This window comes from Macrotis lagotis, chromosome 5 (assembly GCF_037893015.1).
Source record: "Macrotis lagotis isolate mMagLag1 chromosome 5, bilby.v1.9.chrom.fasta, whole genome shotgun sequence".
In the NCBI taxonomy this organism is placed as follows: Eukaryota; Metazoa; Chordata; class Mammalia; order Peramelemorphia; family Peramelidae; genus Macrotis; species Macrotis lagotis.
The window spans coordinates 244,100,561-244,122,594 of record NC_133662.1 but is presented as its reverse complement, the minus strand read 5'-3'; the positions used below and the strand labels follow the sequence as shown (position 1 = coordinate 244,122,594).

Below are 22,034 nucleotides of genomic sequence, written 5' to 3'. Positions count from 1 at the left end.
TTTCATCAAGGCAGCGTTCCTTGAGCGGAGTTTTACTATTTAAAATACATGCGCGCACACACACACACACACACACAGTAAATCCAAGATGGTTTTATATTATATATTTGTCTGTATACTGATGCATATATATATATATATATATATATATATATATGTACATACATACATACATACATATACATAGATATAGCACCTACTCATGTTATTGCAAATGAGAAAATAATTAGAAATGGTTTATTGGAGCGGTTAGGTGGTACAGCGGATAGAGCACCAGCCCTGGAGTCAGGAGGACCTGAGTTCAAATCCAGCCTCAGACACTTAATAATTACCTAGCTGTGTGACCTTGGGCAAGCCACTTAACCCCATTTGCCTTGCAAAAACCTAAAAAAAAAAAAGAAATGGTTTATTAACATTGTGCCTGCCACTTAATGCAAACTATCATTATTTTTCCTTAGTTCCCCCATTAGATTATAAGCTCCTTGAGAGCAGGAACAATTTCACTTTTGTCTTTGAATCCCCCTTCCCTTGATCTAGCATAGTGACTGGCACATAATTCTTTTTTTTTTTTTTTTTTTTGGCAAGGCAATGGGGTTAAGTGTCTTGCCAGAGGTCACACAACTAGGTAATTATTAAGTGAGTGAGACCGGATATGAACTCAGGTCCTCCTGACTCCAGGGCCGTGCTCTATCCACTGTGCCACCTAGCTGCTCCTAACTGGCTTCACTGAGTGGATTTTCTAGGATTCTGCTTGGTAGATAACTTATTTATACTCCATATCTTCCAAGCTTTTTTGGTTTGAGTTTTTCTTACTTTTCCCACAGTTATTTCATAAAACTGCTGACATAGCCTGTAGCTCCTGTACAATCACTAGCATCTGTCCCTTTCTCTCTATTCCCATGGTGACTACTGTGGTACAATCCCTTATTAGCACCTGCCCACATTATCCAAAGAAGCTCCTGAGAGATCATCTCTGCTTTTGCTCAGCCTTCACAATCACTGCTAGTAATCTGTCTCCTGCAGGGATCTGCTCCTTGGCTTTAAAGATCTGGCTAGGGGGGCGGCTAGGTGGCGGAGTGGATAAAGCACTGGCCTTGGAGTCAGGAGTACCTGGGTTCAAATCCGGTCTCAGACACTTAATAATTACCTAGCTGTGTGGCCTTGGGCAAGCCACTTAACCCCATTTTCCTTGCAAAAACCTAAAAAACAAAACAAAACAAAAAAATAAAGATCTGTCTAGGGGTGGCTAGGTGGTGCAGTGGATAAAGCATCGGCCCTGGAGTCAGGAGTACCTGGGTTCAAATCCGATCTCAGACACTTGATAATTACCTAGCTGTGTGGCCTTGGGCAAGTCACTTAACCCCATTTGCCTTGCAAAAAAAAAGGGAAAAAAAAGATCTGTCTGCCTCTGCCTTGGCATTAGAAACTACCTGGAAGCACCTTAGTTTTTCAGTCTTTTCTCATGTTACTCTCTGCTATGACTCCTCTACCTCCTCACTATGGCCTATGCTTTCCTGCCTTTGCTCAGGAAGCTTCCTATGCTGAGCATGGGCTTCCTTCCTCTCTTTTCTTGTCATACTTTTACCCATTATTCAAAACCCGGCTCAAATGTCCCCTCTTCCAGCAAATCTTCCTTAGTCTCTTCAATGTTCCCCCCTCAAACTTCTCAAAGCACTTTGTTTTAGATCTCTAATACATGGTTCTACTAAGAACAAAAGCACATTTCTAAAGTTTTTTGCATGTATGATTCGATTCCACAACCCTAGAAGGGGAGTTATACTCATTTTGCAGATAAGGGAACTGAAACTGATAGTGGTTAAGTGACTTGCACAGCGTCATAAAGCTGGTAAATGTCTTAGGGATGTGAAGTTCAACAGTTCATCCATACCATAATACCACTAGGCTTAGATTTTGAAGAGGTTAACAATGAACTTCCTGAAGAGAAAAAGAGAAATCAGTTGTTTTAATAAGTGAGGAGGGTGGAAGAAAAGCAAGCACTCTACTGAGTTCTCCCAAATTCCCCTCTAAACAATTTTTTTAAGGTTTTTTTGCAAGGCAAGTGAGGTTAAGTGGCTTGCCCAAGGCCACACAGCTAGATAATTATTAAGTGTCTGAGGCTGGATTTGAACTCAGGTACTCCTGACTCCAGGGGCCAGTGCTCTATCCACTGTGCCACCTAGCTGCCCCTCCCCTCCAAACAATTTTTAAAATAACACCTCAAAATGAATTTGTGAGAGTTCTGGAGAAGTCCCAAGACAACTTAGAAGATTGGCAGGAAAGCTCTGTCTCACTGGGGTGAGGGTGAGGCACAATTTAATAAAGGTAGCATCCAGAGAAGCCAGCAGCAGGGCATGGGAGCAGCTGAATCAATAAGAGTAGCTTCTAAAGCTCTCAGCCCACAGACAGTGAGGAACTCAAATAAGTGGTGAGAAAAAGAACCATTTGCTAGCACTAAGGGTGGAACTCTGTTGCACTGCCCATGTGCTTTGGGTTGTAGTCCTAGGGCAAGGAAGAACACCAAAACACTATTGTGGGGTTCAGGGGAGTAGGGCCCCTGGTCACAGTTTCAGGGAACAATGGAATTATGGAGAAAAATACTTATGGCTGTTCACAGACTAGAATACATGCCAAAAATGCAGTGATCCTTCTTTAGATCAAACCACTTTGGAAAAACTGAAAACTTACAGAACCTCAAAACTAGATTTGAAAACAGCAGCACAAAAACCCTGAAGCCTGGGGTACTGCTTTCTCCATCATGGTAGCAGAGTTCGATTAAAAGTTAAAAGACAAAGTTAAAAATAAAAAAAAAATAGATGAGAAAAATGAGCAAACAATAACAACAAAGATTCTGACCATAAAATGTTACTATGGAGACAGTAAAGATCAAAAATACAAACTCAGAAGAAAAGAAAAAAATCAAAATAGCCACAGTACAGATGTGAATTGGTCTCAGACTCCAAAAAAAATTCCTTGAAGTGCCCAAAAAAAGATTTTAAAAATCAAATAAAAGAGGTAGAGGAAAAATTGGGAAAAGAAATGGGAATGATGCAAAACAAATCATGAAAAAAGTCACATTTCTAAAGTTTGACAAAGGAAGCATAAAATAATGGGGAAAATGTAAACAAAATTAAATGGAAGAAAACAACTTCTTAAAAAGTAGAATTGACCAAATAAAAAAAGGAGGCACAAAGATTCACTGAAGAAATTAATTCCTTAAAACTAGAATTGGGGGGCAGCTAGGTGGCATAGTGGATAAAGCAGTGGCCCTGGAGTCAGGAGTACCTGGGTTCAAATCCGAGCTCAGACACTTAATAATTACCTAGCTGTGTGGCCTTGGGCAAGCCACTTAACCCTGTTTGCCTTGCAAAAACCTAAAAAAAAACAACTAAAAAAAAACTAGAATTGGGCAAGTGGAATCTAATGACTCCATGAGATATCAAGAAACAATCAAATTCAAAAGAATGAAAAAGTGGTAGAAAATGTGAAATATCAATTGGAAAAACAACTGATCTGGAAAATAAATCCAAAAGAGATAATTATTGGACCACCTGAAAGTCATGATTAAAAAAAAATCCTAGATATCATATTTCAAAAAATTATCAAGGAAAACTGCCCTGTTAAAGAACCCACCAAATAGCTCTTGAAAGAGAACCCAAGGGGCAGCTAGGTGGCGCAGTGGATAAAGCACGGGCCCTGGAGTCAGGAGTACCTGGGTTCAAATCGGGCTCAGACACTTAATAATTACCTAGCTGTGTGGCCTTGGGCAAGCCACTTAACCCCGTTTGCCTTGCAAAAAAAGAAAAAGAAAAAAAAAGAAAGAGAACCCAAAATGAAAACTTCCAGAAATATTACAACTAAATTTTAGAGCTCCCAAGTTAAGGGGAAAATATTGCAAGCAGTCAAAAAAAAAATTCAAATATCATGGAGCCACAGAGAGAATTACACAGGACTTAGCAGCTTCCACATTAAAGGATAAGAGGATTTAGAATACGATATCCTGGAGGGCAAAGAAATTAGAATTACAACCAAGACTCACCTACACAGCAAAACTGAGTATAGTTATCCTTTCTATATCACAACTTTCCCCATCGTGGTTTCAATATTTCCCATGAGAAATTAAATGAGAATTTTTGGAGAGTTCTATAGAAGTTATAGACAGCATTTTTAACCTAAATTTTACAATGAGATACTGTAAACATCCCATAAAAGAAAAAGAAAAAAATCTGGACTTCTCTGATACAAAGTGAGGGCTAAAACATTTCATGTGGCTTTTCTGGACTGAGGATTACTGCACCCCTAATCCTATGATGAGGAAGTCCTTCAGGGGGAAAATCTCTGTTTAATGAAATGCTTTAAAGTATTCCTGATAGAAAGAACAGAGCTGAATAGAAAATTTGACTTTCATATACAAGATTCAAGAGAAGCAGGAAAAGGTAAACAGGAAAGAGAAATCAAAAAGGATTCAATAAGATTAAACTGTTTATATTGCTTTTTTTTTTTTAAGTTTTTGCAAGGCAAACGGGGTTAAGTGGCTTGCCCAAGGCCACACAGCTAGGTAATTATTAAGTGTCTGAGGCCGGATTTGAATTCAGGTACTCCTGACTTCAAGGCCAGTGCTCTATCTACTGCACCACCTAACCACCCCCCTAAACTGTTTATATTTCTACATGGGAAGATGATACTTATAACTTATAGAACTTTAACAGTATTAGGGCAGTTAAGAAAGATTCTTTGTAGAAGGCATAGGTGAGAGTTAACAATGATGAGGTAATATCTAAAAAAAAATTAAGAAGTAAGAAAGAAGGATGCACTAGAAGAAGGGGGGAAGAGAAAAATGTAGAATGGTGTAAATTACTTCATACAAAAGAGGCATGTACTGACCTGAGCTTTTACAGTGGAAGGGAAGATGGGGGAGTAGTGGGAAATGCTTAAACTTTACTCTTATCAGAATTGGATCAAAGAGGGAATTACATGCATCCATTGGGTATAAAATCTACCTTACCCTACAGGGAAATAAAGGGGGAACAGAATAAGAAAAGGGGAGGGGATGACAGAAGACTGGGCAGATTGGGGAAAGTAGTGATCAGACCAATCTGAGTAGGAAAAGGGTGAAAGAAGAGAAAGAGAGAAGGATAAATGTGGGGAATTGTTTGGAGGAAAATACACAGTAATCATAAATGTAAACAATTTTTACAGCAAATTTCTCTGATAAAAGCTTCATTTCTCAAATATAAAGTGAACAGAGTCATATTTATAAGAATACAAGCCATTTCCCAATTGATGTATGGTCAAGGTATATAAGCAAACTGTTTTTCAAAGAAGAAATTAAAACTATCTATAGTCATATGGAAAAAATGCTCTAAATCACTATTGATTAGAGAAATGCAAATTAAAACAACTTTGTGCCACTTCACACCAATCAGATTGGCTAATATTACAGAAAAAGAAAATGACAAATGTGGGAAGGGATGTGGGAAAACTAGGATACTAGTTGTTGGTGGAGTTGTGAACTGATCCAACCATTTTGCAGAATAATTTGAAACTATGCCCAAAGGGCAATAAACCTATATGTACCTTGAACCCAGTAGCATCACCACTAGGTCTGTAACCCAAAATGAAAAATGAAAAAGATCTATAGGTACCCAAATATTTATAGTGGCAAAGAAATGAAAATTGAGGGGATGCTCATGAATTGGGGAATGGTGGAATATGTTGTGGTATATGATTGTGACAGAAAACTATTGCGCTATAAGAAATGATTAGCAGGATAGTTTCAGAAAAACTGGAAAGACTTATGTGAACTGATACAAAATGAAGTAAGAGAACCAGAAGAACATATATACAGTAACAACAATACTCCACTGTGAGTCATTACTTAGCTAGTCTCAGCAATACAATGATCCAGGATCACTCCAAAGAACTAATGATGAAAAATGCTGTCCACCTCCAGAGACAAACCTGATAGAGCTGAATGCAGATCAAAGCCTACTTTTTAAAAATTTCATTTTTCTTGTTATTTGAGGAGGAGAGCCTATGTTTTCTTTCAACATAATTAATATGGCTATGTTTTGCATGACTGCATACATATAATCTATATCAAATTGTATGCCTTCTCAATGAAGAAGATTGGTTATCAAAATGTTTAAAAAGAACATTAAAAATTGTTCTTAAATCCAATTAGTAAAAATATTTAAAATATTTTTTTTAAAAGAAGTTTAATAAGTGAGCTGTTCCCTCATCCTGACCAGTACCAGGCCTATTAAGTCATTTTCTGGCTATTTCCAAATTATTCCACCTCACAAGAACCCTCCCCCAGCTTCTAGCTTCTTCATTATGTGTGGTCTTTCCCTATTAGAATGAATTTCCTTGAAGGCAGGGACAGTCTTACTTTCTTTTCTTTGCATCTCTACCACTAAGCCCAGAGCTTTGCATATAAGTGCATTAAAGATTGCCTAATCATCTTCATCATTATCATGGTCTAAAGACCAGGAAGAAACTTGGCCTGGACCAGGAGGAAACTTGGCCTGTTCCAGAGGTGAAAATTGGAGTTGGTATGAGCTATGAGTGACCTCTATAGTTTCCACCATGGCACCCAGTCCTATCCATTCCATTGTTCAGCCGTCTCCCCAGTTGCCTCTTTCCCTGCTACTCCCGGGACTCACGTCATTGCTGATGGTGGAGTCTCGGTGGATGAGGCGCTGGACATGACTGTCAATGCTGCTGCCTGAGGAGAACTTGGTGAGGGTGGCTGGGTGGGCTTCCCGCTCCCGCTGGCGGACTACCACCTCACAGGCCTTCCATTCTGCCAATACTCGCTGGTATCGGGATGCCACCACATCATCCACCTGTACTTGGAAAATACCAAGTACTCTGATGAGGAATTTGCACAAATACCCTTTCCCCTGGAATAAGCTTCTATCCTTCCTCCACCAGGATGAAGTTTCCCAGGTCTAGAAGTCCAGGGAAAGGGTAGGACTGAGGCAACCCCAGAGTACATGAATCATTTGACTAAAAGTTATTTAGGAATTACAGAGTTTAGCACTGGGAGAGGGGACTGGCACAAGGTCACTCAGAGGAGTCATGAGATTGAGCCCCAATCTCATTACCATTTTGGTAGACTGCTCTGAGGCCTCCATTCCTGGGAGAGGGAGCCCCAAGTCTTGCCTGACTGGGGATCCCTTCCTTCCTCATCACCCCACGTGCCACGTTCTTTCACCTGTTCCATCTCCTTCTTGCTCATGCCAAACTTGTAGTGTCCAAGCAGGAAGGGCCAGACGTCCTTTCGGATCTCATGCTCCACACCCCCATAGTATACCCTCCTCAGAAGTTCCAGCTCCTTGTAGTTCTAGGTGACAGGAAAGGGAGAGGAAAAGGGGGATGAGGGAAAGGAAAAGAGAAGAGAAAAAAGAGAGAAGAGAAAGGGATGTAGGGGAAGGAAAGGCAGAAGGAAGGAAGGGAGGGAGGGGAGTGGAGAAAAGGGGAGAGGAGCAAAGAAGGGAGGGGAGAAAAGAAGAAAGGGAAGAGCAGAGAGAATGAGAGAGAAAGGAAGAAGAGAGGAAGGAAAGGAGAGAGGACAAGGGAGAAGAAAGGAAATTCCTGAGCCTCACCCTTGAGATGGAACCCAGCTAGCAGGTTCTATCTACTTGGTAAATGGGCAGGGCAAAGGGAATCTTTTCTACCTCCTAGCCAGATTCTCTTTCACTCCTCTTTGGGTAGTCAAGTTCTGGGTAGGGTTGTTACAGCATAAGTGGAAGAAACCCTGATTCTTGAGCCAGGTCACTCCTTGGACACCCTTTAGCTCAGACACAGCCTCAACCACCTGGGCCTAGGAGGTCCTAACATCCACATAGCTAAGGCCTAAAGTACTAAAAGTTCTTTTAACAGGACTGAGACATGGGAAAGACCCTCAGATCAGCTCATCTAATCTTTTTTGACAGAAGAAGAAACTATAGAACGGGGGCGGGGAGGGAAACAACTTGTCCAAGGTCCCACAAAAAGTTAGTAGCAGAGCCAGGATTAGAGTTAAGGTCATGTCTCCTAGGAAAGGCAGTATAGTCAGACTACTGGACTTCTCAGAAGAGTGGCATTCAAAGTCTGGTTCCTGTATGTCCTAGTTGTATTAACAGACAATTCATCTGTGTACTTCAGTTTCCCTATCTGTAGAATGGAACTAAAAATAATTATATTGCCTACTTCAGAGATCTGCTGAGGTAGAAGTGGGGGAAGCCTCTCTCTACTCCATCATCATAGATCAAGGTCAGTTGATGGTTAAGTCTCTTCTCTTTACTGCAGAAGACCCCATTCCATCTTGATCTTTCAGCCTGGGCAGTTTAACCTCAGATTAAGCTGTTCTCTTACCCTAATCTCCCGGGCATCACCTCCCATTAGCCCCTTGTTCCCCCCCACCCCATCTCTCACATTCAACCAGAACCCTTCCCAAACCTTCTTATCTTTCTGGTACTTGCTCCACACATCCTTGGTAAGTCCTCCTGAAGCTCCTGAGGGTCGATCAGGTGGGATGATATTATGATGTACCAGGGCCGACAGGTGGGTCCTGACAGTGCACAGGTGTCGGCAGTATGCCAGCCCTGGTGGGGAGGCAGGAGATTTACAATTGGCAGTATCCAGGAGTCTGGCTCCATGACTGAGGACTAGGAGACACTGTTTCCCAGAGGCAGCCTTCCCCCTCCCCTCCCATCTCACTCACATCCATAGAAAGCCCGGGACATGATCTGTCTCTTCATGTTCTCACACAGCAGTCTCAGGGGCATTCTGGAGAAGAGAGTCACAGCTCAATGGAAATAGGCAGGACAAGACCCTGAGACCTGCTGCTGCAGCTGGAAAAATGCCCTCCTCCTCATCTGAGAGAGACTGAGGAGCCCTGTAAGTATGAGTTCAAGTCCTGTGTTCTGTAGCTGTGGAGAGCAGCACTTGAGCTCTGTGTGGTTGGGGTCAGTCACCCTGGGTTACCCACTTCTCTCAGCTTCTTCTACTTTTTTGATCTCCTTATTGGATGACTTTGAATATGTTGTTTATCTGGCATTTAGCTTCTCTGTAAAAGGTGAGGGATGGACTAAATATCTAAGGTATCTTTCAGCCCTGACAGATCAGTTCTGGGAAATCAAGACGTAGACTCCTGTTGCTCACCTTGCTAGGTGAGGGAGGGCTAGTCTAAGAGCTTCTCTCCCTTGGTGCTCCATTGGGGTTCAGGACCTCCCAGATCTCCTTTTTTTAATTTTCTTGAGACCCAGGGATTCTGACTTCTGCTCTTCTAGTTCTAGATTTGGGAAGGTAGGCAAGGAGACCATGTTTAATCTTTCCCAAGTTAATCTTCATGGCCTTGTCACCAGTGGAGGGCACCCTTGGACAAAGAGTGGCTCCATCAGTCAGTAAGGATTTATTAAGCATATATTCTATGCTGCGAACTGTATTCTAGGCACTGTTCCCGTCTGGGGTTCTTGGCCTTGAACTTGGGCTCAGGTTGTGCTTGAAGGGACAAAGGGAGATCCAGCAGGGGCTACAGGAGAGCAGAATGGGATTCTAATCAATAATCCCAAAGCTCAATATAGAAAGATTTGACATTTCTAGAGATCTTGCCAAGGGCAGTCAAGTCACGGGTCCATGAATATGTTACCTTGGGATCTCCTGGGTATGGCAACCGTACCTTATCTCTTCTGGTTGAATATGGTTGGAGAATTATCATCAGAGGCACAGGGAAACACAAATAGAGGAGTAGACGGGAATCATACACAGACACATCCACATCCATAAGAAAGTAAACATGGAGACAAACACGGAGACACTAGTGGGTGTGGTGGGGTAAAGATTGTGCCAGGGGTCAGGAACTCTTCATCCTACTTCCCTAGCTAACTCACTTGGTGACCTCAAGCAAGTCATCATCTTTTTAAGCCTTGGTTTCTCCATCTCTAAAACAGGTATAATAATGCTCTAGTGGTAGATAGAGCACTGGCCCTGGAGTCAGGACCTGAGTTCAAATCCAGCCTCAGACACTTAATAATTGCCTAGCTGTGTGACCTTGGGAAAGTCACTTAATCCCACTGCTTTACAAAAACTAGAAAAAAATATGATGCTGTAGTGGGAAAAGTGCAGAATTTACAGGCAGAGAAATTGGGTTTGACTTGTCTCTGTTACTTATTCCCTGGGCAAGTTTTTTTTTTTTTTAATTTCTCTGGGCCTATTTTTTCATTTGTAAAAGAAATAGATCTAAAAATTCCTTTAGCTCTAAATCTATGATACAGAATGAAAAAAAAATTTTATTTGTACAAGAGGAAATTTAGTAAGAAGAGGATAACTGCCTTCAGATATTAGAAGGGATTCGAGTGTGAACCCTGATCTTAGAGGAGCAATGAGTAGAAATGGGAAAGACAAATTTAAACTCGATGTGGGTGTAGTGTTTGAGGTAACTGATTTTTTTCCATGGGACCTGTGATTTCAGCAGAATAAAGAGCTCATGGCAAGGAGATGGATAGAAAGAAGAAACGTCCTACACTAATGCAAACTGATACCATCTTTTCATGTTCTAATCTTAGTTGCATGTTCCTGACTAGGAGGCCCGTTCTTTATCCACTACCCTATGCTGCTTCTCATTTTGCCAGAACAGGTGGTAAAAAGCAATATTTTTTCTGCAGAAAGATATAACAGAAACAAGAATAGGAAGTAGGAGAGTGGAGAATTTTGCTTTTGTTTGGGGTAAAATTCTTTTGAGTAGCCTTCTGACAAGGATCTTGATAGCAAACGTAATGTCTGGTATATTCAACACAGTTGCTATAGATCTGGGGTTTTTTTTGGGGGGGAGGTACCATTCTCAGAAATATACTGGCCAAGGGGCGCAGCATTCTCATATTGAGTTAAATAGTAATTTACAAGGAATTGCTAACCCTAAGTCAGATAGCTATCTGGTTCCTGGGTGAGTGAAACTGGATTTGCTCACAAGAGAATTTCTTAACAATTAGAACCATCCCAAAATAGAATGGAATACCTGAGATGGTAAGGGGTTCCTCCTCAAGAGAACCCTTTAGGCAAAGACTATCCATGATTGCTTTGCCAGGGAAGTTGTAGAAGGAAATTTTGTTCTAAAATTGATTAGACCCGATAATTCTTCAAATGCTGAGATTCTGTGATTGTATAACCCTATGTGTCCTACCTATCAAAAAAGACTTTAATGTTTGTATTCCAAAAACAAATAAACCCAACCCAAAACCCAAAGTCATTTCCAGATTCCTGGTAAGCAGTCTTTTGCTAATTTATAGGAGAAAGGGAGTTTGAATCCAGCCTCAAACACTTGCCACTTATGAGTTGTGTGACCTTGGACAAGTCACTTAATTCTGATTGCCTCACATCCAGAGCTATCTCCAGATATTCTCATTCCTATCTGACCACTGGATCCAGATGGCTCTAGAGGAGGAAGTGAGGTTGGGGACTTAGCACAGCACTCCCTCATTCAAATGGACTTGTTATGATATCACCTCCCTGATGTTAGGGTCTTCTTTGAGAATGAAAGACAAATATCATCATCAATTTATAATTAATAACTGTACTCTGTGTATTTCAGGTTATGAAAAGAAAGTTGCACTGAAAACAAACCAAACCCACAGGAGAAAAGGAGATGAGAAGAAAACAATACATTTTTGTTACTTGATTACAATTATATACACATTTTACAACTTGTAAATATTTTTGTATTTATAGTTTCTACTATTTGTCTTTGATGATGTTATTAAGTTTATATGGAAATTACTGAATTTCAAAATGAGACAATTCAATTCTACAAATGTTTATTAGCTTCCTATATGCTAGTTGCACGCTTCAAAAAGCCTGTGAGAAGCACAATGTCTTACCTCATGCTTTGCACATAGTAGGTGCTCATCACTGACTGGTCACATTGGGAGAAGCACAAAGACAATGAGACAGAAATGGGCACATACTCTCAGCCACTCAGGGACACACACAAATTCACAGATAGCCATTTAAGAAGACACACGGATGGAAGGATATTTAGATGAGGATTATAAATTCCAGGATTTCCCACCTACCCACTCACCCCCAATATGTTTTTCTCAGTTTCCCACCTGGGGTCGAGGTTGTCCCCCAATTGGGGTATCACTTACCTGTCCTGGGCACAGTTGCAGTAACTGGGTGGGTCATAGGTTGAACCTCCAATAGAACAGGAGAGACAGGAGCTTCGGCCAACTGGAGGCTCAAATTGCCAGGCCGGTGGGCTTGGCCCAAAGCCTTGCATCTCAATCATGTCCCCAGCATCTAGGACAAGGGAGTGAGTGATGGTCAGGGCATGGGCACAACATCCCTCCCATGGTGCCCATCTTCATAGGGCTGTACCAAGTCTTGCTGCCTGGAGCTGCAGCTCAGATTCACCCCTTGGCCGAAGACTGGAGGCCTCAGAGGAGGGGAGGGGGGAGTCTCTGCCTAGAGGCCCAGAGGCAGGAAAGGTGAAGACAGAGGCTCTCCTATTTTACCAACTGCCCATCTGCTTGTGTTCTTTTTATAGGATTAAATACTCTGGCAGAGAGAGAGGTCAGAAAAGTATCCACCTATCTCTTTGGGTTCTACTCTCCAGGGGGTGGAGGAATAGAAAAGGAATAGTTGGATCCTAAAAAGACTGCCTGTTGACCAGGCCTCTGGAGGATGTGTTATCTATCCTTCTCAGTCTAAGACAGGCAGCCTTTGAATCAGGAAGACCTGGGTTCAAGTCTTGCCTCAGAGACATATTAACTTGCCAGGTGACCCTGAGCAAGTCACTTAATTTCTCTGTGACCCATACAACTCTCAAAGACTATAAATCGAGAGATTATCTGCATTAGTCGAGGTAATTTCCTCATTGGGAATGAAATTGCAGGTTTCATCTAAAATTAAAACTCCTGGACAAAAATTGAATGGAAGAAAGGAAGAGACCAGGGAGCTCTTATTTTCCTGGCATTCAAAGTCTTTTCCCTTACCCTCACTTGTCATTGGCTTTGCTGCTCATGTGGCTACCTGTTCTGATGAAGGGATTGCTACTACAACCTGCTCTAAAGAAGGAAGGTTCTTTCCACCAACTCCTAGCTTAGTCCAAAAACCAAGGCCATGTCCCTTTGGAGGAAATTCCAAGGTCACAGGTCAGGTTCTCTACAGTCAGAACAAAAAGGAAGGGCCAGTCCTCTCTATCCAAGTTTGGGGACTCCCTGGGAGTCACTGTCTGATTAGCAGAGGCACCTAGGTGGATAGGACCCCGAGTCTGGAGTCAAGAGGAGTTCATAGCCAACCTCAGATTAGCTGGGTGACTTTAGGCAAGTCCCAAAATCTGTTTGCCTCAGTTTCATCAGCTGTACCCCTCCCAGGGTTGCTCTGAGGATCAAATGAGATAGTATTTATAAAGAGATTGGCACAGGGCCTGGTAAGAAGTAGTTGTTATGCAAATATAAATAATCAACCACCCCATACATAAAGCCTCTCCTGATCCCAGCAGACAGGACCCTAACTCCCATGTGACATATTCACTTTGGATACATGTTATATTTTGGAAGCACTGAGGATGTTAAGTGGATAAGAATCAGGAGGACCTGGTTCAAGTCCCATCTCTGAGGGGACTATGTGACCCTGGGCACACCTCTCAGTCCTCTAGGTATCTTAGGTATGCAGAGAAGATGCCAGCCTGCATTGATCAAAAGAGTTTTCTGATGTGGGACAACCTATACCAGTCACAGGTCCAGTCCCTATCCCCTCTCTGAAATACTCTGCAAATGAATAGAAGTTGTCTCCTTCATTAGAATGTAAGCCTCCAGGGGCAGCTTGGTGATACAGTGGATAGAGCACTGGCCCTGGAGTCAGGAGGACCCAAGTTCAAATCTGATCTCAGACACTTAATAATTGCCTAGCTGTGTGACCTTGAGCAAGTCATTTAATTCCATTGCCTTAAACAGATTTAAAAAAAAGAATTGTAAGCCTCCTGAGGGCAGGGACCAGGTAGTTTCCGATTTTGTATCTTTAGCTATTAGCACAGAGACTACAGACACTGAATAATGCTCAATTACTGTTTGACTGGGTTTTACTGGTATTTCTTATCTGGAAGCCTCCAGATGGGCAAAGCCCTCTTGAGATCACTGGAATACCTGTAGTTCTGTCACCCCAGCATGGCCATTCACCACCTGCCTAGTGCATTGTCCTGCTAATGGGTTGGCCCATCTCAGTCTTGTCCCACTCTAGTCCATTCTCCATTCAGTCCCTAATGTGAGTTTCCTAAAGCAAAGGTCTCACCATCATGGCACTCTCCTATTCAATAATCTCTCTATTGCCTCCAGGATCAAATGGAAAATGTTCCATTCAAAGCGTTTCAGAACTTTGCCCCCTCCTACCATTCCAGTCTTCTTATATTTTATTCCTTGACCTGAATGCTCCATTCCAGGGACACTAGACTTCTGGCTATTCCAAGAACAAGACCCTCCATCTCTTAGTTCTTGTCATTTACACTGCTTGTCCCCATGCTGGAAGGCTTTCCATCCTCTGCTCTGATTACTGACCCCTGGCTTCCTTTAAATCCCAAATAAACTCCTACTTCCTACAGGAAGCCTTCCTCAACCCTCTTCATTCCAGTGCCTTCCCTCTGCTAATTATTTCTTATTTATCTCTGATTAGTTTGCTTTGTATATATTAATTTGTTGGTTGTCTCTCCCATTAGACTATAAATTCCTGGAGGGCAGGGATTGTCTTGGGCCTCTTTTTGTACCTCCAGAACTTATAGTACATACTTAACCAATGTTTATCAATCGATTAACAAAGAGCAGACTTGGGCAGATGTGTCTTCCCTCCAGAACCATTGCTTGAGAAATAATTCATCCTCAAAGTTTTTCTTCTAGGCTAAGCCAGGAAATGATGGTAATGGGGAGGGGGGAGGGAAGGGGTACAATTGATAGGCCCAAAAGTTAGAGGAGAAAGAGCAAAGAGAAGAAAGAGAATAAGGGGGGGGGGATGATGAAAAGAAGAGTGACAAAAACTAAAAGAGGAGAGGGAAAGAGAGAAGAACGATTTGTGTGATGGGGTTTAGCTGAAAGAGATGACCCCATCAATGACTATGAGTTGCCTAGCCCACTCTAGAAAGTGGGTGCTCCCCATTAGTGGAAGTCTTCAAGTGAAGGTTGGAGTATATTGTGCAAAGGATGCCATATTGGAGAATGATCTTAGCCAATCTGGGTTGGACTAGCTAACCTCCACAGTCCCTGTCAATTCTGATTCTAGACAGAACAATGGCTGGCTTGGAATGAGAGATTCAGGCACTTCTTAGCTATAGGATTGCTGGTTAAGTCATTGAACCTCTCTTAGCCTCATTGCCCACATCTGTAAAGTGGGGATAGTAATGCCACTAACTATGCAGGTGTGATTAAGAAGATACAATGAAATGACATTTCAGTGCTTTGTAAGTCAAGCCTTAAAGCTTTGTACAAATGTGAACCATTGTTGTTATTATTAATTATATTATTGTTGTGTAATATGGCACTCTAACAGCCACAGAGGGAGCACATTAGAGCTCAGTGGATCTCTGGTTGGGAAGGGAGCTAGTCTTGAATTTCTGTGCATTTGGTGGGAGAGGCTTGGAGAGGCTGAGATGGTAAAACGGCCTCCCAACCCCACTGGAACCTTGCCCCATTTTCTGGGTCACTGACCCTTATACAGCCAGGAGCTCCAGAAATAGCTGGCCCTTCAACTCCATCAAGAGGGAAATTAAGGGAACAGACTTGGTGAGAATGAGCTGCAACTCTGGGATCAGGTGTGGGTGTTGGATGGGGTGCAAACTCTACCCCAAAAAGAGAGGCTGGGGCGGCAAAAGGGGAGGAATGTGGCCATGGAAGAGAGAAAGGAAGAGCCAGGGCCAGCTCATGCACTCTGCAGTAGGAAGCAGACCCTTGCCAGGTGAGAGCCGAGCTCCAGCTAACCAGCCAGCCAGTGGGACAGCAGGAAGCAGGATCACAGGCAGGGTGGGGTTGGGGAGGATTGGAGGAGGGGAGAAAGAATAAGATGGATGCCCAACCAAAGAGAAAGTCATGCCCAGGCAGTGGATCCCACTAAACAAAAGTCTCACGGAAAAATGCTCTTCACCTTAATTCAACAGGAGAGAACTGAGCAAGCCAACAAGTAAATGACCCTTCTTGGAATATTTCAGTATCAACCCACTACACATAGGTCAGGTTCAGGAGGGACTAGACTCTCAGGGCCATCATGGGGTCAGGGAGCTTGCTTGGTTAGATTTGACTTCCTCCTCTAAGGATGAGGAAAAGCTGGAGGCAAAAACCATAGGGATGATTGAACCCCACAGCCCCCAGGACTCCAAATGAAAGGCTTCTGGTCTGGCCTAGAATTAGTGTGAATAGCATCTCTGCTCTCAGAGTTGGGTCAGCAGGAAGGGAGGAAGGAGAGGAAAGGGCTGGGGGGGGGTAGTGTGGGAAGGGGAAGAGAGTTCTGGACATCTGCCATTTTATCCACATGCATCAAAAGTCAAGTATGTTGCAGAACTCAGAAGCAAAGACTAGCAAACAGGACACAACAGTGTTGTCATTGTGGATGAGAAGAAGGGAACACCCTGGGGATGTGGGAAGCCCAACCCTTGCTCTCTCATGCCAATCCTTGCCCAGCTATTTCTAGCCTACCTCAGCTCTCAGCTACCAGCTCCTCATTCCCAAGAAGCTGGACTGATTGGTATATGTAAACCTGCCCCCACTCACACTTCCAGTTTCCCCTAGGGCTTACTGGGAAGTCTACCTTTTCCCAAATAGCCTTTAGAAGTCCCAACTCAAAGAAGAGAATCCAGGCCAGCATTCAGACAAGGAACCTAAGATCTCTCAATCCTTAGCCTTTTCTAAGTCCTTTGCAAAGCTCTATAGTCTCTTAATCAAAACCTATCTGGCCACAGAATTGATCCCTGGGACTCATGTAGTAGGCAAAAAAAAAAAAAAGTTACACACCCCAAACTTAGTCCATCTATCTCTCAGCCTTCTTCATCCTTCAGAACCAGCCAGTCTTGAGGGTAAGTTAATACTAACATAGCCTCTGAAAATAAGTGTCAGCCCACAGGACCAGGAAAGAAACCAGGCTAGGGGGTACTGAAGGAACAGAGAGAGGAACTGGACCTGTGATCTCTCCCTCTGCTCACCCCCTTCTTTGCAGCTAATCAGCTTAGAGTTGCCTAAAGCACTGAGAGGTCGAGGGATTGGCCCAACCAAGATCAGCCAGCCAGGATGAAATAGAAGCCAGCCCTGGTCCCAGGATTTTAGCTCTGAGGCTGGAAGGGTCCTTAGTAGCTTTCTAGTTCAACCTCCCCATTTTTATATTTGAAGAAACTGAGACCCAAAGAGCTAAGTAATTTGCCCAAGGGTCCAGGCAGGAGCCAATTCTTATAAGTTGTGCAGAATGCCAATAAAAAGGTTAATTAGCATCAGAGATGGGACTCTGCTTTCCTGCTTTTTTTGGCTCCTATTAGAACTGGGGAGAGGTAGTGTGGTGGGAGGGAGTTTCCTTAGCTAGGAATCTCCTGTACCATGAAAGCACAGCCCAATCCCCTCAAAAATAGCTAACATTGGCAGCACCTACTGATTGCCAGATTCTGTGATAAACACTTTACAATTATGATCTCATGGAATCCTCTCAAGAACCCTGGAACTTTGGGGTTGTTATTCCCATTTTACAGGTGAGGAAATAAAGGCAAACAGGGTGAAGTGACTTGCCCAAGGTCATATAGCTTAGTGAGTGTCTGAGGTTGAATTTGAACTCAGGACTTCCTGACCCCAGGTTCTGAGTTTTATCCACTGCAAAACCTTGCTGCCTCTTACTAGTTCTTAGTCTAATTAGACAGCCTCTGGCATCCTTCAAACTGGTAGAACCATTATCTTTTGATCTCTGATCCTTTAAGTCCTACATCTGATATATATCAACTACGTGATCTTGGGCAAGTCATTTACTCCTCTCTTAGTGTTTTCAGGTCACTGCCAAAGGCATAAAGGAACAGGATCTGCATTGGTAAAATGAATTTCCCCATTGGGGATTTACTAACATCAATGGAATCACAAGTCTAGTCTTCCAAAAAAAAAAATAATATATAGAAGAGAGGGGAAAATAGGTGAAGTGCAGTTAACAAGGGACCTTAGCCACAGATCTGGTCCTAGGAAGTAGGCTACATAACCCTGAGGCTTGGCCTGGGGTGAAGGAATTAAGGGCTTGGACTCCCCTAGATAGAAAATGAAAATAGAACAATTGGCACAAGGGTTGGGGGAGGGTGGTTGAAAAACATTTCCAGAGATCCCCCACTGAGCAACCAAGGCAGACTGAGCCCTGGGTGGGGAAAGGAAATCAGGCCCAAGTAAGGGGAAGGGTGGCAACATGGAAAGAGAACCACCTGAAAGTCAGCAGTCCTAACTGTGGGACCCTGGGCAAGTAGTTTAATCTAAACCTCAAATGAAGCTGGGCGGGGGGGTGTTGCTAGCCAGTCCCTATCTAAGGTCTTAATCTATGATCCTACGATCTCTAGCTGTCATCACCACCTTTCCTAGTGGCACCCATATGACATAATGGATACAGAATAAGGATTGAAGTCAGAAAGATCTGAGTTCAAATCCAGTCTCATATGCTTACTAGCTATGTCCTGGCCAAGTCATTTAACTTTTTTAAAAAAAATTATTTAAGGCAATGGGGTTGAGTGACTTGCCCAAGGTCACACAGCTAGGCAATTATTAAGTGTCTGAGGCTGGTTTGAACTCAGATCCTCCTGACTCCAGGGCTGGCTCTCTATCCATTGCACCTCCTAACTGCCCTTTCATTTAACCTTTTTGCCTTAATTTCTTTGACAGTAAAATGAGGATACTATATCAGTTGCTTTCTAGGGTTGTTGTGAGGATTAAATATTTGCAAAGTATTTAGCAAAGTTCATGTGTCTAAGGAATCCTTCCTTCTTTCCTTCCATCCTCCTCATGCTCCACTCCAGAATCTCTCATTCCCTATAAGATTCAGCACAAGTGCCACTTTCTAAACAAATCCTCTCCTGAGCCCCCCTGCTAGTGCGTTCCAATGACCTCGTATGCAATATTACATATTTATCACATGTTACATTATTGGATGAATATACAAGGTACCTTATATATTACATATATAGACTTTCCATATAGAACATAAGTTCCCTGAGGCAGGGATGGCTTCATTTCTATCTTTGTATCCCAAGCCCCTAGTATGTATGGTTCAATGCTATTTTTTTAAACTCGACCTGTGATTTCATCAGCATGGAGCTCTCCCAGGGAGATATATCCTCTATCAATACAGATAGCCTTCTCTGTTGCTAGAGGAGAGACTGCCAGAGAGGTTGGAGGTTAAGTGACTAGCCCAGGGTCACACAGCTAAGTACATGCCAAAGACAGGTCTGAACTCAGGTCTTCTGGGCTTAAGGCCAGTTCTCCCTCCTCCTTCCCAGGAGGAACATAATAGATGCATATTGATTTAGATTGAATGAGTGAAGGATTCCTAAGCCTCTAGTGAAGGGCTGAAATCCACAGTGGCAGAAGCTCAGTGATTTCAAGACGTGTGTGTGTGTGTGTGTGTGTGTTATAAAGGAGCACAAAGAAAAGGTACACCAATACATTCCTTGCTCCCCATTACTCTGTCTCTCTGACTGTCAGATATACCTGGGTCCTTACTACCTACTCATGTGATAGAGAACTACCCTAAGAGAATTCTTCCCTAGTTACTGCTCAGCCATTGAACTGTATGTTCTCTGAGGTCCCTTTCAGTTAGAAATCTATTATTCTATAGGTTAGATACCTCACAGGGCCTCAGTTTCCTTATCTGTAAAATGAGGCATTGGAGCTATATAATATCTATCTCTTCCACCTTTAAATCTATGCTCCTATAATCTTACCTAAATGTTCTTGGACAAATTACTTCCACCTCTGTTGGCCTTAGTTTCCTTCTCAATTTTCCTCAGTTGAGATACCAGTTTTGAAATGCTTTATAAACCTTAAAGCACTATGAAAAAGCTAATGATAATCTGTCAAATGAGACCCATGGACAAGGTGACCTACCTTGTTAGTGAGGGTCAGAAAAGTAATGGACTGAAAGAGGGGAAATGAAAGAAAGGACTAAATTGAAGCTTCCGTCATCTTTGCCCCAGACAAAGACATGGACTGGAAATCAATATGAGGTTCCCAAAATGTGATAGATAGATGGTTGATTTGGAAGTTCTGATACTGGATTGTGAATTCTGCCTCTGCCCAAGTAACCAAGTGGTCACACCCTTTCCCTTCCTGGGGCTCCAGGGAGTGAAGATAATGGACTTTTGGCTCTAGATTTATGTGCTCATGTTCCTCGAGGTCCAGGCAGACAGCCCCTTCTTTGGTGCAGATATCCCTCTACCTCTCTTATTTCTTCTTGTTGGCCCCATCTCTCCTTCCTTTCTATTGCGTCTCCCTCTCAAGCCTCTCTCAGTCTGACTCTCAGGGAGTCCAGTAATGCCAACACTGTTGTATGAGTCCCTGCGGGTCATGGCCAGTGGACCCAGTGGAGGGGGAGAATTAGGGTATGGGGGGAGGGAGGTCAGGGAGGGACGCGGGATAAAAACCTTTCATCAGATTGGGAGCTGTGAGGTTCCGCGAGCAGATCATTGACAGCATCGCGTGTAGTCTATCCTCCTCTTCCTCATCATCGTCCACCGAGGCCGCGCGGCTGGCAGCTAAGTGGTGGTAGTTAATAGTGACTGCTCAAAGAGAATAGTGAGAGAGGCTTGTGAGGGCCTGGCAGGGAGGGACTCCAAGGAATGGTGTTCTCCCACACCCCCACCGAGGGGGAGGAGGAGGAGGAGATGTGAGGGAGTTCACTCAAGGAGTTATTTTTCTTTATTTGTGGGTGGCCCAGCTTTGATGAGGTGGCCCTCTTCATCCAGGAACAATGCAAGAGAAAATCTGAGTCTTGACCATGTAGGGTGTGGGGAGGCATAAGGGCAGGCCAGACATGGAACTACATGCTGGGAAGTCTAGCTGGGAGACAGAACACTGATCACACCACCAACTGGGGAGTGGTTGGGGTTACACTAGCAGAGAAGGTTGGAGGCCTGAAATCCCCAGACAAATACAATGTGACTCCAATCTCTGCCAGTTACCATTCAGTTCTTCTAGCAGGGCTACTCCTGGCCCAAGCTCTGGGACAGGACTAAAATATAGAGAAGGAGCAAAGACATCTGGATAATTTATATACTGCATCTATTGCCCAAGTTTAAATTCCAGGCTGGCAAGCAAAACGTACTTTCTGAAGAGATCTCATCTTCTTGTCCTGCACCCTCCCCCAAAAACCTTGGCCTTGGGGTTTGAGCAGCATGGCATCTTGGGAAACACATTTGACTTCAGGGTCAGTAATCTGGGTTTAGATTTTGCCAACACTCACTAGTTGGGTGATCTCTCTAAGCCTCAGTTTCCTCTTCCGTAAAATGGGGATAATGCTATTTGTACTATTGTGGGAAAAGTGCCAGAAGGCATCAGAAAGACTTGAGCTCAAATCCTGCTTCAGATACTCATTAGCTTTACAAGCTTGGGCAAATCACTTAGCCTCCCTCAATCTCAGTTCCCTCATTTGTTAAATAGGGATAATAGCACCTACCTCTCAGAGCTGCAGTGAGGATCAGTTTTGAAATGCTTTTCAAACCTTAAAGCATTGTGTAAAAGCTTACAGTGATTGTTATTACTACCACTACTTATCTCATAAAGTTGTAATTAGAGGAGGGGAGATGGAGAGGACCCTGTAAACCTTAATAGACCCTAGAACTGTGAGTTATTGTGGTTCTGAATTTGCTCCTAAATTGAAAGTTAGCGGACTAAGGGATCCTAGAGGTGAATGGGCTGGGCTGACCAGTATCAAAGGATCTGGGATGGTAAATTCTAGGTGGTTATCTGCAAGGCTGGGAGATCTAGATGAGAAAACAAATCCACTCATATCTGGAGCAGTAGAACCAACCAGTGAATATTCAAGTCCCTAGGGCCTCTCTCTGCTCAGGGTCC

The 22,034-nt window shown here is 43.1% G+C and overlaps 1 protein-coding gene across 2 annotated transcripts in view; it reads right to left on the bottom strand.

The window, feature by feature from the left end:
- Positions 1-22,034, bottom strand: part of SGSM2 (small G protein signaling modulator 2) — a 72,222-nt gene that overhangs the window by 14,742 nt on the left and 35,446 nt on the right. The window contains exons 12-17 of one of the 2 annotated variants that reach the window (XM_074189210.1): positions 20,606-20,740; positions 12,129-12,279; positions 8,708-8,772; positions 8,443-8,588; positions 7,217-7,345; positions 6,663-6,845 (exon numbers count right to left, since the gene is read on the bottom strand). In XM_074189210.1, coding sequence (XP_074045311.1) covers positions 6,663-6,845; positions 7,217-7,345; positions 8,443-8,588; positions 8,708-8,772; positions 12,129-12,279; positions 20,606-20,740 — 809 coding nt within the window. The remainder of the gene's footprint in view (positions 1-6,662; positions 6,846-7,216; positions 7,346-8,442; positions 8,589-8,707; positions 8,773-12,128; positions 12,280-20,605; positions 20,741-22,034) is intronic. The other variant, XM_074189211.1, reaches the window with a different exon arrangement.